The sequence below is a fragment of the Wickerhamomyces ciferrii genome, contig 00011 (assembly GCF_000313485.1).
Source record: "Wickerhamomyces ciferrii WGS project CAIF00000000 data, strain NRRL Y-1031 F-60-10, contig 00011, whole genome shotgun sequence".
Classification (NCBI taxonomy): Eukaryota; Fungi; Ascomycota; class Saccharomycetes; order Phaffomycetales; family Wickerhamomycetaceae; genus Hansenula; species Hansenula ciferrii.
The window spans coordinates 64,506-80,335 of record NW_011887729.1 but is presented as its reverse complement, the minus strand read 5'-3'; the positions used below and the strand labels follow the sequence as shown (position 1 = coordinate 80,335).

The following is a 15,830-nucleotide window of genomic DNA, read 5'->3' as shown; positions in this document are numbered from 1 at the left end:
ACAAATAAAATATATTAATTAGAAACTAAGAACTCTTCATAGAAAATCATCATCATTTAATTTATCAAATCTATAATGTGATGGTAATATAAGGAACTTCAACATCTTCACCTTGAGCATCATCAGTACAAATTTCTAAAATCAAAGTTTTAACATGACTTGGAATTTCCTTCTTGGTAACTGTTTTAATTAATTCAGTAATTTTCATAGTTGATCTTTCTTTAACTTTCTTTGGAGGGAAGAAACTAGCATATAATAATGAGACGTCATATGATAACATTGTAATTTCTAAACCTTCTTTCTTTTCGAAATGATCTAATAATTCTTGTAATGTAACATCACCTTTAATATCAAATCTATCCCAAATTCTATCAAATTCTTTATCATTATATTTACCTTTTGGTGAAGCAATTGGTTCAGAAAATCCAAAGAATGGTAAAGCTAAATTAATGAACCCATTCTTATAATCTTCAATGTTATCTCTCTTATCAGCAACTTTATATAATTCTAATTGAACTAAACCGGTAACTAAAGCAGTTGTAGTGGCAATAGCTGGAATGATACGACCAGCAATGAATTTAGTCTTTTGACGATCAGCTGTGTCAATTTGATAATTCAAAGCACGAGCATTTGAAGCAGCTGTAATGAATTCAATATGATGGTTTGAATCATCATCTTTTTCAAAATCAACTGGATTCAATCTATAACCAGCTAAAGTTGATGGTTGAGGTAATGAAGCTGCTAATCTGCGTAATTCATCAGTTTCAACAGCTTGTTGAGCATTTGGATCTGGATCATCATCATTAGCTTGAATTTTAACATCTGAACGAGGACTAAATTCTTCAATTTTAACTTCATCAATAACTTTTTTATAAAATGATTTATCTGGTTCACCTTGATCACCTTTCAAGCCATAATTGAAAGCTCTTAAATTAGCAGCACCAACAACGAAATGGAAATGATCATCATTATTGATATCGAAGACTAAAGGTTTTGGAGCACGTTTAGCACCAGACCAGAATGGAGCACCTGATGAGGTTGTAGCATCTTCTGGGAAGTTATATAATAATTGTTTGATTTCATGATTGAATTTCTTTTCAAATTCTAATCTTGCCCATTTAATAGCATCATCAAATGAATATGGTCTGTTATTTAATGAGTCTGAAATTGATTGTAAAATACCTTTAACATCACCACTTTGTTTTAAAGTAGCTTCTAAGAAATTTGGTTGAGTTAAATATAAATTAACATTTTCAGCAGCTTCAGCGAAATAACCTTCAAATAAAGCTTTTGACCAAGCAATTGTATGATCAATTTTGTTTGGGAATGAACGTAAAGTACATAATGGAATAGCTTTTTCAGGTGGATCTTGAGATGATGAATAACTTTCAGTTAATCTTGGAATAACAACTTGAGTATTACCTTTAGTACCTAAAGTACCACTTTCTAATAAAGCTTTACCAAAGAAAACACAACGACGATCAACATAAGTACGAGCATCAACGTTATCTAAGGCATTGGTAACAAAAGTTAAGCTTTCCCAAAAGGCATTGTCAAAAATGTTTTCAGTTTCAACACCAACTTTATCAGCTTTTGATTCAATATGACCTTCTAAATCTTTATTGATAGCAACTGCAGCTTTAGCTGAAACACTTGATTTACTTTGACCAACATCTTTTGGTCTAAATAAGAATTGACGATTCAAGTTAGATTTTTCAATACTATCATTATCAGTAACTGTAATTTTACCTTCTGGACCTGAACCTAACCCCATTAAAGCCCAATTTTTCAAAACTTCACAACCAATAGCACCTGAACCAACCAAGAAGGTTTTGACATTAGCAATGGCTTTTTGGAAATCTATACCGAAAACGGCAATTTGTGCATCATAACGAGAACCAATTGGTTTAGTATTTTCTTCAGTTCTTGGGAAGTTCTTTGGTAATGATTCTAATGAATCAAAATATAAAAATTGTTTGATTGGAACGAATTTACCAGATGAAGCTTTTAAAACTTCTTGAGCGACTAACCCACCGAAAAAGGCATTGATAGCTGGGATATCACCAGTAGCTTGATAAGCCAATTCTTTTAATAATTTTTCATTTAATTCACCTTCAAATTTTCTTTGTGTAGCCAAGTTCTTGACTAAGTGTAAGAATTCATTAGCATCTTCATCGTTTAAAGGTCTTGGTAATGAACCATTATGCTTTTCTTGGAATTGATGTAAAGCTTGGAAACCTAAATGTAATTGTTCTGGACGATCAAATTTAGCAAAATCTGGAATTACGTGTTCAGGATTTTCTAATTGTTCAACTAATGATTGATAAGAAACAGTTGTTGGAACTTTAACTTGTGTATAGATACCACCTTTTTTGTAAGTACCTAATTTTGAAACATCACCAATGTTGAAAGCATATGGACCTGGAACTGTAACTTTATAAACTTGACCGTCATTTAAAGATTCTAAACCTTGAACTTCGGTAAATTTGACATAGTCACCATCTTGTAATCCATGGCGGTTATCATCCAAGACTGAAACAGTACCATCGGATTCAATATCTGATACAATACCGCTTAATGGTTCTTCACCAGTTGAATCAACAATAGTAAAGTCAGTACCAAAATCAACGAAAACATTACCAAATAAACCCTTTGAATCAGTTGAAATGAATTTGATGTTGTTTGAATGTGTGAAGTTGTTGATTTTGACTTGTTCTTCCAATGAAGCTTCAGTTAAAACAACAGTTTGAAATTTACTTAAGGTTTCTTCAGATAATTCATCAACAACAGAGATTGGAACATAAGAGTTCAATTCACTCAATTTGCTCAATGAAGCGGCAGCACGTGGTTTACCAACGTCTTCTTCAGTTAAATAGAATTGTGTTGATAAATCTTTTAATTCAGTAGGTTTTGGATCATAAATTGAAAGAGATTTAACACCAGCTAATGCAACATTTTTGGCAATTTCAAGACCTAACCCACGTAAACCTATAATCAAGATGTTTGAGTTTTGTAATCTGATCATAGCTTCCTTACCCAACACATACAATTGACGAGAGTACAAACTTTCATCAATTTCTGCTGGTTGAGGTGAAGGAGTATCGATTTGCATTTTAGAATCTGACATATTGGGCGCAATTCAATGTAATAAAACTGATTCAAAAAGTACCCGCCTGGATTGAAACTGTTGTTCTATTGACCTGTGTAAAAAGTACTGATTAAAAGAGCAATTGATCTGTATTACCAAATGAATTTAGTGCAATTGTTTGATTTTCAAAGGATTTGTAACGTGTATTGGATTAGAAATGGTTTTTAGTGGCAATCATCCTTTTTTATGGAAGTCCAGGAAATTCGCGATGCTCGGTAAGGCCAGGATACCGCGAATGTGATCTACGACACTATACACTTATTTCATAGTTATCAGCTTTTAAATTTCAATTTACAAGTTACAGAACTAACTCAAAATACAAATATTAATATATTGAACTATGCAGAAAAAGGATACATATACATCTTGAGATCAAGGACAAGGTTTTTTTTTTAGCTTTGGAAACCAGCTGTAACGATTCTGAACAGTTCACCACGTCTATAAAACAACTCATCAAATGGACCTTCTTCACAAATTTTACCATTCTTTAAGGTCAAAACTCTATCAGAAACTTTCATCATTTCTTCACTATGTGTAATGATCAAGACAGATAAGTCTTTTTGATTTTTCAAATTCTCTTTGACCAAGTTTGCAATGTTTTTAGCACTTTCAGAATCTAAAGCTGATGTACATTCATCTAAGATCAATAATTTTGGTTTTCTTACCAAGGCACGAGCAATTGATAATCTTTGAGCTTGACCACCTGAAATCAATGAGGTATCAATTCTTGAATCAATTCCTTCAGGTAATGAAATAACGAAATCATAAATGTTTGCTAATTTCAAACTTTCAATTAAAGTATCTTCTTTAACATCTTCAGACCCATAACTAAGATTTTCTCTAATAGTACCATCAAAGAAAACAGCCTTTTGATCAACTAAAGAGACAACATCTCTTAACCAAGTGACATCCAAATCATTTATATCAACACCTTCAAATGAAACGGTCCCTTTTGGAACTTGGAATAGTCTTGTAAGCAATAATGTCAATGTGGATTTACCTGAACCAGATTCACCAATAACTGAAACATGTTCACCTTTTTTAATATTAAAAGTCATATTTTTTAATACTTTATTATCTGGTAATGATGGATATGCAAAATCTAAATGATCAAATTCAACAACATTTTTTGAATCATCATAAGGAATCACAGAACCCATAGTTTCTGTTTCTGATGGCTCCAAATCTAAAATACGGAAAATATAAGTGGCAGCTCTTTGACCTCTACTTATATCTGGAATTTGATTGATTAACTGAACACAACTCATGATTGAAAATAATAGTAAAACAAATGTTTGCATCAATTTGGTTGTAGAATATTCACCTAAACCAACAAGTCTCATACCATAGTATAATAGAACACCTTGAACAACAAAAGTTAAAACAGTAGTTAAAGAAACACCAAACCCAGTATAAATAGCTCTTCTACGAGCAACCCTTTTCAAGTTTTCAGCTCTTTCATTGAATTTTGCAGTGAAATATTTTTCTAAACGTAAAACTTTGATTGTTCTAATACCTCTAACAGATTCATAAATTTGATTTTCCAATTCAGCAATTGCATTCTTATATTCATTTTCAGACGTTTGTAATAATGTTGCATAAATACCAGATGTAAGAACAAATGCTGGAATTAAGGCAAAACAAACAAGTGATAATTTCCAACCAGAAACGAGAGCCCAAATTAAACCCAAACTAGATAAAATGGAAGCAGTAGACACGATACCCAAAAATTGTGAGACTAATGATCTTAAATCTCTACTATCATTCAACAATAAAGCAGAAACTTCAGCAGGAGAATTTGTCTTTTCACCAAACCAGGAGATACTTTGTTGTGAAATTGTGGAGAATGCCCTTCTTCTCAATGAATAGATCCAAATTTCACTTGAATAATGAAGTAGAAATTCTTTCAAAAAAGTTGATATACCATCAAATAAAGCCAAAAATATAACAACAAGTGACCATTTTAGAAGATAACTTGAACTACCAACATCTTTATCTTGTGGAACAATACCAGATAATAATTTAGAAAATGTATAAGAGAAAATCGGGTTAACAGCACCATTTAGAATAGAGAATAATATACCAGCAAATAACAATGGTTTTCTATCAACTGTTTGATACATCTTTTTGATAATTGTTAAAATTGGTGTTAAATCTGGTCTTTCATCCTTTTTATCTTTTTCTTCATCTTCAACTTCTTCTTCATTAGCTTCTAAATCCTTTTGATCTTGACCTTCTGAAATTGGAGATGTTGCAGGTTTTTGAATTTTTCTACGTCTTCTTTCAACCTTTCTTTCAGTGAAATCATGTCTATCACTTGGTGGTTGTGCTTCTGAAGATTGACCAAAGAAACTTAATGGATTGATTGAAGAAATGATTTGGGAAGACAATCTTGAACCAATCTTATCATGTAAAGGTTCATGTAGATCAAGTTGTTTTTTAAAACCTTTGAATTGCTCAACATCATTTAATTTCTCCACTGTGGTATCTTGAAGATTGGCAAGACGTTTAAATAAACCATTTTGATTTTCAAGATCTTTTCTTAACCCATTTTCTGCAACAATACCATCTTCCATCAAATATACATAATCATCTTTACCGATTTGACTAAATTCATGGGTAAGGATAATTGTTGTCTTTCCCTTTCTCCATTTTTTAACAGCAGCAATAATCAACTCTCTTAGAACAATATCAAGAGCAGAAACGGATTCGTCTAAAATCAAAATTGGTGTATCTCTAACTCTAGCACGAGCTAATGCTACTCTTTGTTGTTGACCACCACTTAATGTGATACCATTAGGACCAACAATAGTATCTAAACCGTCATCTAAATCTCTAATAACTTCATGTAACAAAGCCATTTGACATGCATTTTGTAATTCTTCATCACTGACTTCTTGATTCTCAGAAGCGATTTTTCCCATTAAAATATTATTCTTTATAGTATCTTTGAATAAAGTACATGTTTGTTCAACCAGTGTTATATTATCAGTTAACCATCTGCTGTTTAATTTTGAAACGCTGAATCCATCAATTTCAACTCTACCTTTGTTTGGACGATAAAAATTTAAAAGCAAACTACTTAAAGTTGATTTACCTGAACCTGATCTACCAACAAGAAATGTGGTTTCACCAGCTGGGAAATGAATAGAAACATCTTTCAAAACTTTAGTTTCAAATCTAGTAGGATATGAGAAATCAACATTTTTGAATTTGATATCACCATGACAAACATCCGGGTATAATGAAATGTTTCTAGTATCATCTAAGTCAATTTGTTGTTTGAATTTACTAACCATAGTTTTGGTTTTTCTCATTTGAATAAAGTTTTGAATTTTTGCAATTGCAACTTTGGCTTTCTGAATTGTAATAATTTGTGGTAATGTACTCTTTAAAGTTTCAGCAAGCATCAAACATGAAGTGAAACATGTAATAACATCACCTGGGTCAACTTTACCTTTTCTAACTTGTGTTGAGCCAAACCAGAAACCTTGAACATACATACAAAGCATAATGAATCTCAGAAGCGCCATATTTGCACTTGTAACTAATGTTAACTTGAAAAATGCTTGTTTACAATTCTTAACCGCAGTGGTGAACTTTGAGTATTCTTGATCTTGAGTAGAGAATAATCTCACCAACTTTGCAGAGAATAAGGACCAATCTAAAGTCTTTGCAGCTTTTGCAGTCTCAACATTTTCGTTATTTGTATACTTTTCAGTTAATTTGGCAAAAATATATGCGAAAATGACAATGATTGGAGAAGATGCTAACATGACCAAAGTGACTGACCATGAATAATAAAGAGCTGTACCAATTAAAGCAGCGAGAGAAACAAAATTTTGTAAAACAAGAGCAGTAGCTTCTGAAGTACCAGCTCTGAGCTCTTCAACACATCTATTTATTTGAGTCAAATCACCCATTAATGTTTCGTTTTCATCATACCAAGATATAGGATTAACCATAAAAGTTTTCAAAATATTGGTTCTAGCTCTTAAACCTTGTCTTTCACCAAATTGCATCCAACAAGTGATTGTTATCCAAACTAAAGGTATACAACCCACACCTAATAATATAATTGACATTGATGACATTCTGATGGCTTGCATATATTCACCAAATCCATTATATTTTCCTTTAGTAAAATTTGATAAAACATCAAATACTCTACCCATCAATATGGAAGATATTGCAGGACCTAAAGCACCAAATATTGTAGATAAACCACCAAAGAATAATAATGGGATATCTTGTTTTGTGAAAAGCATATAGATTCTAGCCTTCCGTATTTTGGAATAATATTGGCTTTCTGAACTAGCTGTTTCTGAATCTTCATCTTGGACATCTAAATCAAATAAGTGTTGTTCCTTTTCTTCACTTAAGGTAAAATTACTAGCTTCTGTCTCAGCAGGACTTGATGTGAAAACCTCTTTAACCATTGTTTGTTATTGTTTTTAATGAACAATTTAAAGCATCATAAAGATGGTTGTCATAGGCATAGTGGAAAAAATTGCTATATATAAGACTTTCTTATAGAACTCATATCAAACTGTCATGCAACATCCATGTTACAAAACCACAAAAAGCTAACCTCATCTCATAATCAAAAGAATTATAGAAATTGTGTAGTGATAGAAATTGATTCAAGTTGTAGTTTCCGTTTTAAGAACAAACAATAAAATGTTTATAATTTTAGGCGCGAATGATTACATAAGTATTACATAAGCAAAATATATCACTAAACCTCAAATATATAAAGGCTGCAGGTTTTGGATAGTTGGCTTATATCATGCAGATCGATATTCTCTAGTCTAATATGGTTGTTAAAACAGGGAGTTATAAAGTATCATATAGACGTATATATCGACTATGTCAGAAGTCATCGAGCTAGCTGATCAATGATCTGGATTAATAGTCTCCTTCTAGATCAAATGTAGATCTTGAATCTTGAAACTTAATGTCTAGTTTTAATGCTGATATTGCTGGTGTTAATGAGAACCTCAAAGATACAAGCAAGCTACCACATACCAGTAAAGTAGAATACATCACATATTCAAATGCCATATCCAACTCTTCACATGGACCCTCAAATTCCTGAATCAACCTGATCCTGATCCAGTGTCTCAGTCTCAGACTTAGATGGAGAAAAAGACCATGCGCTCTAACCATCAAAAAAAAATCATACTGTTGATATTTTCAGAATTAGTGCGCAAAAAACAGATCAAAAAGCAGTAATGAGAACGATTTTGAGTTCAAGTTCGATTAATTTGAGACTATTGCCCCATATACTGGCCTTCAAGAAAGTATTCAACTGAAGTTGAAGCCTATTTAAGCCAAACTCCACCAGTTTTTTCTGAATCTCAAAATGTACAATAAAAAATTCAAGAAATATGGCCAATATGGGTACAATAACAATAGCTATTCATCGAGGAGAACTTACGAACCAGACTATTATGAACCATCCAGTCAACCTAATTATCAGAGCAGTCAATCACCGAACTACACTAATCAACGCTCTGCGAGCCCCCAACCATCAGATGAAAACCAATACCCACCACACTATCAACAGACATACCAACAACATGGACATAATGGCCAAACGCCCTCAAACGGTGTCTATAATCAAGCGCCAAACTATCAACAGAATCAAGGATACACAGGACAGACAATACCACATCCAAGGCAATCACCTGTACCTTCAACAGCATCAGCACCATCTCATCAACCAGCATCAATGCCTTTTCAATCTCAGCCATATCCAGATCACATAGAATCAGAACATCCTGCAAAGAAACAAAAGACTGAAACTGAACCTTATCATACCAAACCCCTCAAAATTGCACCAATACCAGATAGAGGTGATGGGACACCGCTACTAAGGAGAGATATCCACTATGAATTCTTACATATATTATTCAACGATGGAACAAGGGCATTTAGTGACCCATACCCTAATTCAGAAACTCTTATATACGGTGAATCTAAAACACCAGGTCATAAGCTTACCTTCTCGGAACTATACATGAAATCATTGGCACATAGTAACCAAATTTCAAGAAATATGCGTGCAAGATTAGCATCACCAAGAGATATATGCGTACCTCCTAGTATCGTATATTTCCTTTTCAATATTGGGAGATTACTCAACCAAACATTCATACCAAGCATGACAAACAAAAATTTTCATTCTATACCTTGCTTAGAAGTGAATTATAATCCACCAACTGATTTAGAACCAAATTATCATGTTGAAGGACGCAACCAATTAGTACATGATATTCCAACTATAAACTCTTTATTAAGGGGAAATATTGCTCGCACAAAAGAGCCAAAACAATTTAGTGCATTGAATAAAATAACGAAAAGACCTAGAACTACTGTTATAAATTTACTTTTAATGTTTAAAGAACACCAAAATGATATTAATAACTTATTTTTCAATAAATGTGATTATAAATATGCAGATATTTTTATGAACCATAAATTCAATCCATTGAAAAGAGCTCAATTATTTCTCTGGTTGGTATTTGCATATTTAGAAACTGACGTGAGCGTTCAAGCTCAAAACATAAATCCATTTGGTCAACTGCCTCCAGTGTTGGTGAAGACTAATCGTGATTATGACATTGAACAACCTCAAGAAATCGAATTTGCAGAATACTCTAAAAGGATTAGAAATGAATGCAAAAATGGTATATATAAAACGGGTTCAGCAAATCAACAGCAACCAGGAGCAGTTTCAACAGCTCAAGCAACACAAGTACAAACAGCTCAGATAATTAGTAAGTTTAACGAAAATGAAGGGAAATGTTTCACCAGAAAGGACATTCAATATGAATTTTTGATGTTTTTGTTCGAAAATGATGTTCGTGCCTTCACAGATCCTTTTGGAGATAATGGTATTAAATTACATACAGAACTTTCCACAAAGAGAAACAAGTTGACATTCGCTGAATTATACATAAAATCTTTAGCCAACAGCACAGCTTGCCCAAGATCGTTGAGAAAGAAGCTTACAGGAACCAAAGATGAGTTTTTAGCACCTGTCTGTATTTGTTTTTTAGTTCATACCGGATTGATTGACGTTCAGACAACATTTGATACACATGGTAGTATAACAAGAATTTTTCGCTCTATACCATGTTTACAACTAAGTCACAAATCTGAAGAAAGAGATGCAAATGGTAATCCTTTCATGGTTACAGAGACTGCTTCATTGAATTCAGTTTTGAAATCTGCATCAAAAGATGATAAAGCATCAAGCTTGAAATCATTGAATTATATGAAAAAAAATCCAAGAACAACGGTGGGTAATGTTTTGTTTTTATTCAGGAAGTATGAGGACGAAGTAAACAAACAATTTTTCAATGATTCAAAGTACAAATTTTCTGATATTTTGAACAACCATGGATTAAATCCTCAAAAACGTGCAGATCTTTTTTTGTATTTAGTCTTTTTTTATTTGGAGACCGCACCAAACACAGAAAATCCTTTTATATTCCAAATAATGGACTTTGCAGAATATGATTCAACATCTTACGATATTGATACTGAAGAAGAAAAAAATCATGCCCAAAAGCTTTACCAACAAAGATCTGAATTCAAGCTTGGTCAAGGAATTGCCATGAACGAATTACAGCATATGAATATCGATTATCAAGGTGCAGGTAAAGACAAAAACGTTGGTAATAAAGAGAGTTCACCAGATGATATTAAAGGTACAGCTCAAAACTTTTTGGCTGGTATATTGAGTGAATTGCAAAGTAGTAATTCTAATGGAACGGAGGGAGCAACGGAAAGTGAAAAAAATATTGAAAATGGAGAAGTACAGGTAAGAATAACATCTGAATCAAGTACTTCTACTGTCAATAACAATGATCAAAGAGATAGTCTTGGGAAACAACAAGATCAGACAGATGTTGAATCACAACCAAGCCAAAAACCTCAAAACTTACAACCAAGAAAGAAAGAATCTCAATCTAAAGCTGAAAAAGTCGAACTTTTAGAGTCAATTAAAATGGATACAGATTCACCTCATCAAATTTATATAAAGCTACCGGAACTGATAGATGATAAGGTAAGTGTCAATGATGCTTTGAATCATATCTCCAGTACACTTTCAAACCATTATTGTGTATATTTTGAAGATGATTGATAAATTTTAGAAGAAATATAAACTCAAGAATAGAACTAGCATGCTATTGAAGCTAATAATTACTGCATTTTAATGAAATAATGATTGATTTTGACGTTATGCATTACTCGTAGATTTGAATAACTCTGTCATTTTATGAGGCCCTCGCGATTATTGTTTTCTGGGGACAATGCGGATTTAGAACTTCACATGCAAAAACTGAAAACCCGATTCTCATCATATGAACGTTGTTGAATTTTGGAAATTTATATAAATCTGAAGGCAAATCACCTTATTTAATCACAAGACAACTGGTCAACTTTTAAAAGAACTCACATAATTTTGACAATGGCTGATAAATTACAAGTTGCATGGGATATCTTAGATCAATTGAGCAAGGAGGTTGATCTAACCAAAACTAGCTATTTGAGTAAGTTTGCTCCGGGGTGGAAAGGGAAGGAACCAGGTAAGAACAGTTATACTAACAAATATATATAGTTGCATTGGGATCTATTACATTCAATCCAGTCTTCTGGAATATCGTTGCAAGAACAGGTGAGTAGAAACAAATATTAATATTAAGATAATATGCATGGGACATTTTAAACTGACACATAATTAACTATAGAATACAAAAACCATTTCTTAACAAAATTAGCTGGCTCACCAAAAACTGGTTGTTACATTTTAGCTGCTACTATATTCTCATTAGGTATTTTCAGAGATTACCTTTTCGAACAAGCTTTAAGAGAACAAGTCACTTCAAGTTTATTAGAAGGTGAATGGATTCGTTATGCTTCATACGTTTCCTTCGGGTTAGGAAATTTATTTGTTTTGAGTTCAATGTATGCATTAGGTATTACAGGTACTTATTTGGGTGACTATTTTGGTATCTTGATGGATGAAAGAGTCACTGGTTTCCCTTTCAATGTTTTAGATAATCCAATGTACGTTGGTTCAACTTTATCATTTTTAGGTACCTCATTATATTTCAAGAAACCTGCTGGTTTATTTGCAACATTATGGGTTCATGTATTATATTCAATTGCATTGAAATTTGAAGAGTGAGTATTGATATTCTTTGGAGTCACAATTGATCTTATACTAACAATATTTGACAGACCATTCACAGGAGAAATTTATGCCAAACGTGCTGCAAAGCAAGGCAAGAAGGACGAATGAACGACGTCATATATCACTGTCTGGAAACAGTAAAGCAAAATATAAATGAATGAAATTATTACCTAAATCATCGAATGACTTAGTATCTTGTTACTCACCCGTAGTACGATCTTTGTATCAATTACCTAGCTTATAATTTCAGTAAAGTTAATTGACCTTTAGTTCAACGACCTAGAAGGGAAAATTAAAGTCATATAAAGAGACCAAAGAGAACTGAGAGAAATATCAATAAAGTGTTTCTTCTCTATGTGTAACTATATAACGCGTATATACCAGATGGCAGATAACGTCCAGCTATTAATTGTGTTTTCTTCAAGATCTGTACGTTCGTTATATATGTAAAGCTGTTGATTCATCCGACCCGGAACAACATTAACATCAATAACTGACCGCTAAGACATTAAAACAATATATAACCTTGCAATTGACCTTTATATTCTTGCTAAAGAAGAATGAGCTTGAATTTAACAGTGTTGGAGGTATATAAAACAGCAAAAACGGCAATTTTGATATACCCTATTTTTCACATATGACTGGGCTGTTCAACCGCCTAATTTTGCATACCTTTTGCCTTTTTGGCCAAGTGGTAAGGCATCGCACTCGTAATGCGGGGATCATGGGTTCAATTCCCATAGGAGGCATAATTTTTGAAAAGTTTGTCAAATTGGGCGATTTTATGAGTTTTAGGTGGTTTTAAAGTGTTTTTTTTTTGTATCGAGTTTCTTTATGTGTGATTGATGTTCATTTATAAGTTAGCCTGGTATTCTGTTGTATTTTTGTGATGTTTTCATGGTTTTCTGTATATTACCTTATAAAGACCGACCGCTGGAAACTGTGAGCGCGCTAGTTAACAAAACCAAGACTACTGCCATTAACCAGCTTTAGTGACAAGCTTAAATTGTAACTACATTTGTTTTTAATTGCTTTTAAATGTTTTAATAAACGATAATGGATTGATACCTTTTATATATTATATTATTAGTGATGCGAGCGAATGTTGTGGATGAATAAATGTCTATATATAAAACCGAATTGTACTAGTAAACAAGTTTTTCTAATACTGATTGAAAACTTGTTATAAATGATTTGAAAAAGCGTATACCCAAACGAAAAACTTAGCAAATATGAAGATCTAATGATGATGATTTTAACGCCAAATAAAAACTGTGATTAATGTAAATGTATGAAATGCAAAAGTAATAAATTAATAAGTTGATATCAGAAACTTTTAATGTTTCATTCTTTTATCAACTCTCATTGATTGGATTTTTCTTTTGGATGCCGAATCATCAATTATAGAATCATCTTCTGAAGATGGTGATAATACTGGATCACTTGATTGATTGTTAATATCTTTTGTATTGTTATGTCTTTGAGAACGATGTCTTTGATCTGATTTATGATTTGAATGATCAACTGATAATAAAGGCATTGTTGGTGGGAATTTATGATTTGATGGATATGACATTGTAAAATCTTGATTTTGGATTTGACTTATATCAGAAAATCCTGATTTTAATATTGAAGAATTTAAATTTTGTTGATCTGAAGCAGTTGATTCATTTTTAGAATCTTCATTTATTAGTTTCCCTTCTAATTCTAATTTTTTCATTAACGCCCAATTTTCCACATCATCATCATTTTTAATTATGTTTAATAAATCATTAATACAATCTAAATAACCTTTATATTTCAACATTGATTGTTTCTGTAATGATAATTTGTAAAGACTTGCAACTGATTTAGCGGCATTTTTGAACTCCAAAGATAACTCTTGATCTAGATCTTTTAAAGCCTCTTCATTTACAGGCTTTGTAGGCGGCAAATTTGACGATAGATTTGATATGTTTTCCATATTTGATGTGTTGTATAAATTCCGCCTATATATAATACCAGTATAAAGTACCTATATAGAAAGATATTTTTTGTACCTCATCGGTAAAAATTGAACAAAAGAAAATTCGCGATATATATCAGCTGACGCGTCACATGACTAAGAATCTCTCCCGGTATGCACCACACCTTAGTTAACAAAACTTAACAAAATTTCTGAAATTGGATTTTCGTAAACAAAGAAATTCACAGCAGAAATTCAAAAAGTGGTCTTCCCGGTCGCCGCACGAAAACTTTCACGTCTTCACGCAAAAAAGGCCATTTCCTAACTTTAATTGAAAGTATCAGGAGCTTTCTTTCATTTCCATCTTGTGAGTTCTTTTACTTCTTTTTTCTATTTATTTTAGTGAGCTGGTCTCATTTGTATTATATTCCTATACACATTATCATATATTCTGCTTGTTTCTACACCACACTAGAAGGTTACACAAACACATATTACACGGTTCATAGATTAGAGGTTATTAGAAAAGTTAGAGGATTAATTAAGCGCGCTGGGTACAATGCAATTTGTTAATCATAGTCCAAGAGCTGATAGAGCTATAACAAACGCTGATATAACATTGAGAGAGAACAAAAGACTGTTCAGTCCAAAGTCACTGGGCGCTACATTGGAACAACAGAGATCTCCAAAGAGAAAGTTAACAGATGATGCTGATCATATGAAGAGATCCAGAAGTGATGAATTGAAAATAAAACACGACAATGATCTGTTACACTGTCATGGTGATGATTGGCCTGTTTTCCTGCACCCAGAAGGTGGTTATATCCAACAATCACCTTATGGGAATATTCATATCATTAAAGATGCAAACTCTGAAAGATCATCAATTGATAAGACTATAAATTTAGATACATTTTCAACTAAAATTCCACAATCAAAACCAATCCCAGAAACTCCAAAAAAGAAATCATCAGTTCCATTAGCATATTCAAGATTACCATTACCTTACTCCCCATCAAGTGAAGTTGAAAGTTACATGGTTGAAGGATATCAACAAGAATTAAATAAAAGTTATGATGTTCATAAAGAAGATATTGTTAATGTTAATTACAATCTGTACGATCATCACAATGAAGATGCTCATTTAAATGAAGTCACAGGAGGTAGTTATAATGAAGATTTTGATATGATTTTATGATGTACTATATATGGTTTTGAAATTGTTTTGGTTTAGTTTTGGTTTATTTGAAAAAGTGGTTGATTCTGTTATATTACTATGTATGCTATATATCTATCACTATTAATGATGTTGTCTATGTTTCACTTTACTTTTGTAGTTGTCGTCTTGTGATTGTAATTGAAAAAGTTTCGAGCTTTTTTGACACAATTTTTTGGTTTCCTTATCAACGGTTCATCGCCAAAAAAAAAAAAGAAAGTCAACTGGCCGCGTAAAGTCAAAAATTTCCGCGAATAGTTCAGATAACAGTAAGATTATGGTTCATAAATATTTACAAGATCATAAACACTGC

The 15,830-nt window shown here is 32.4% G+C and overlaps 6 protein-coding genes across 6 annotated transcripts; 3 read left to right on the top strand and 3 right to left on the bottom strand.

The window, feature by feature from the left end:
• Positions 1–70: 70 nt before the first annotated feature.
• UBA1 (E1 ubiquitin-activating protein UBA1) lies at positions 71–3,127 on the bottom strand (the record flags this gene model as incomplete). Its single annotated transcript, XM_011278742.1, has 1 exon — positions 71–3,127. One exon carries the CDS (start codon positions 3,125–3,127, stop codon positions 71–73), a length of 3,057 nt encoding a protein of 1,018 aa, XP_011277044.1.
• Positions 3,128–3,540: 413 nt separating this feature from the next.
• STE6 (ATP-binding cassette a-factor transporter STE6) lies at positions 3,541–7,587 on the bottom strand (the record flags this gene model as incomplete). Its single annotated transcript, XM_011278741.1, has 1 exon — positions 3,541–7,587. One exon carries the CDS (start codon positions 7,585–7,587, stop codon positions 3,541–3,543), a length of 4,047 nt encoding a protein of 1,348 aa, XP_011277043.1.
• A 926-nt stretch (positions 7,588–8,513) lies between these two features.
• On the top strand, positions 8,514–11,303 carry BN7_547 (Ino eighty subunit 1; the record flags this gene model as incomplete). Its single annotated transcript, XM_011278740.1, has 1 exon — positions 8,514–11,303. One exon carries the CDS (start codon positions 8,514–8,516, stop codon positions 11,301–11,303), a length of 2,790 nt encoding a protein of 929 aa, XP_011277042.1.
• A 327-nt stretch (positions 11,304–11,630) lies between these two features.
• On the top strand, positions 11,631–12,350 carry OPI3 (bifunctional phosphatidyl-N-methylethanolamine N-methyltransferase/phosphatidyl-N-dimethylethanolamine N-methyltransferase; the record flags this gene model as incomplete). Its single annotated transcript, XM_011278739.1, has 2 exons — positions 11,631–11,748; positions 12,025–12,350. 2 exons carry the CDS (start codon positions 11,631–11,633, stop codon positions 12,348–12,350), a joined length of 444 nt encoding a protein of 147 aa, XP_011277041.1.
• A 1,342-nt stretch (positions 12,351–13,692) lies between these two features.
• BN7_545 (uncharacterized protein) lies at positions 13,693–14,319 on the bottom strand (the record flags this gene model as incomplete). Its single annotated transcript, XM_011278738.1, has 1 exon — positions 13,693–14,319. One exon carries the CDS (start codon positions 14,317–14,319, stop codon positions 13,693–13,695), a length of 627 nt encoding a protein of 208 aa, XP_011277040.1.
• Positions 14,320–14,860: 541 nt separating this feature from the next.
• BN7_544 (uncharacterized protein) lies at positions 14,861–15,499 on the top strand (the record flags this gene model as incomplete). Its single annotated transcript, XM_011278737.1, has 1 exon — positions 14,861–15,499. The coding sequence occupies one exon, from the start codon at positions 14,861–14,863 to the stop codon at positions 15,497–15,499; it is 639 nt and encodes a 212-aa protein (XP_011277039.1).
• Positions 15,500–15,830: the final 331 nt, after the last annotated feature.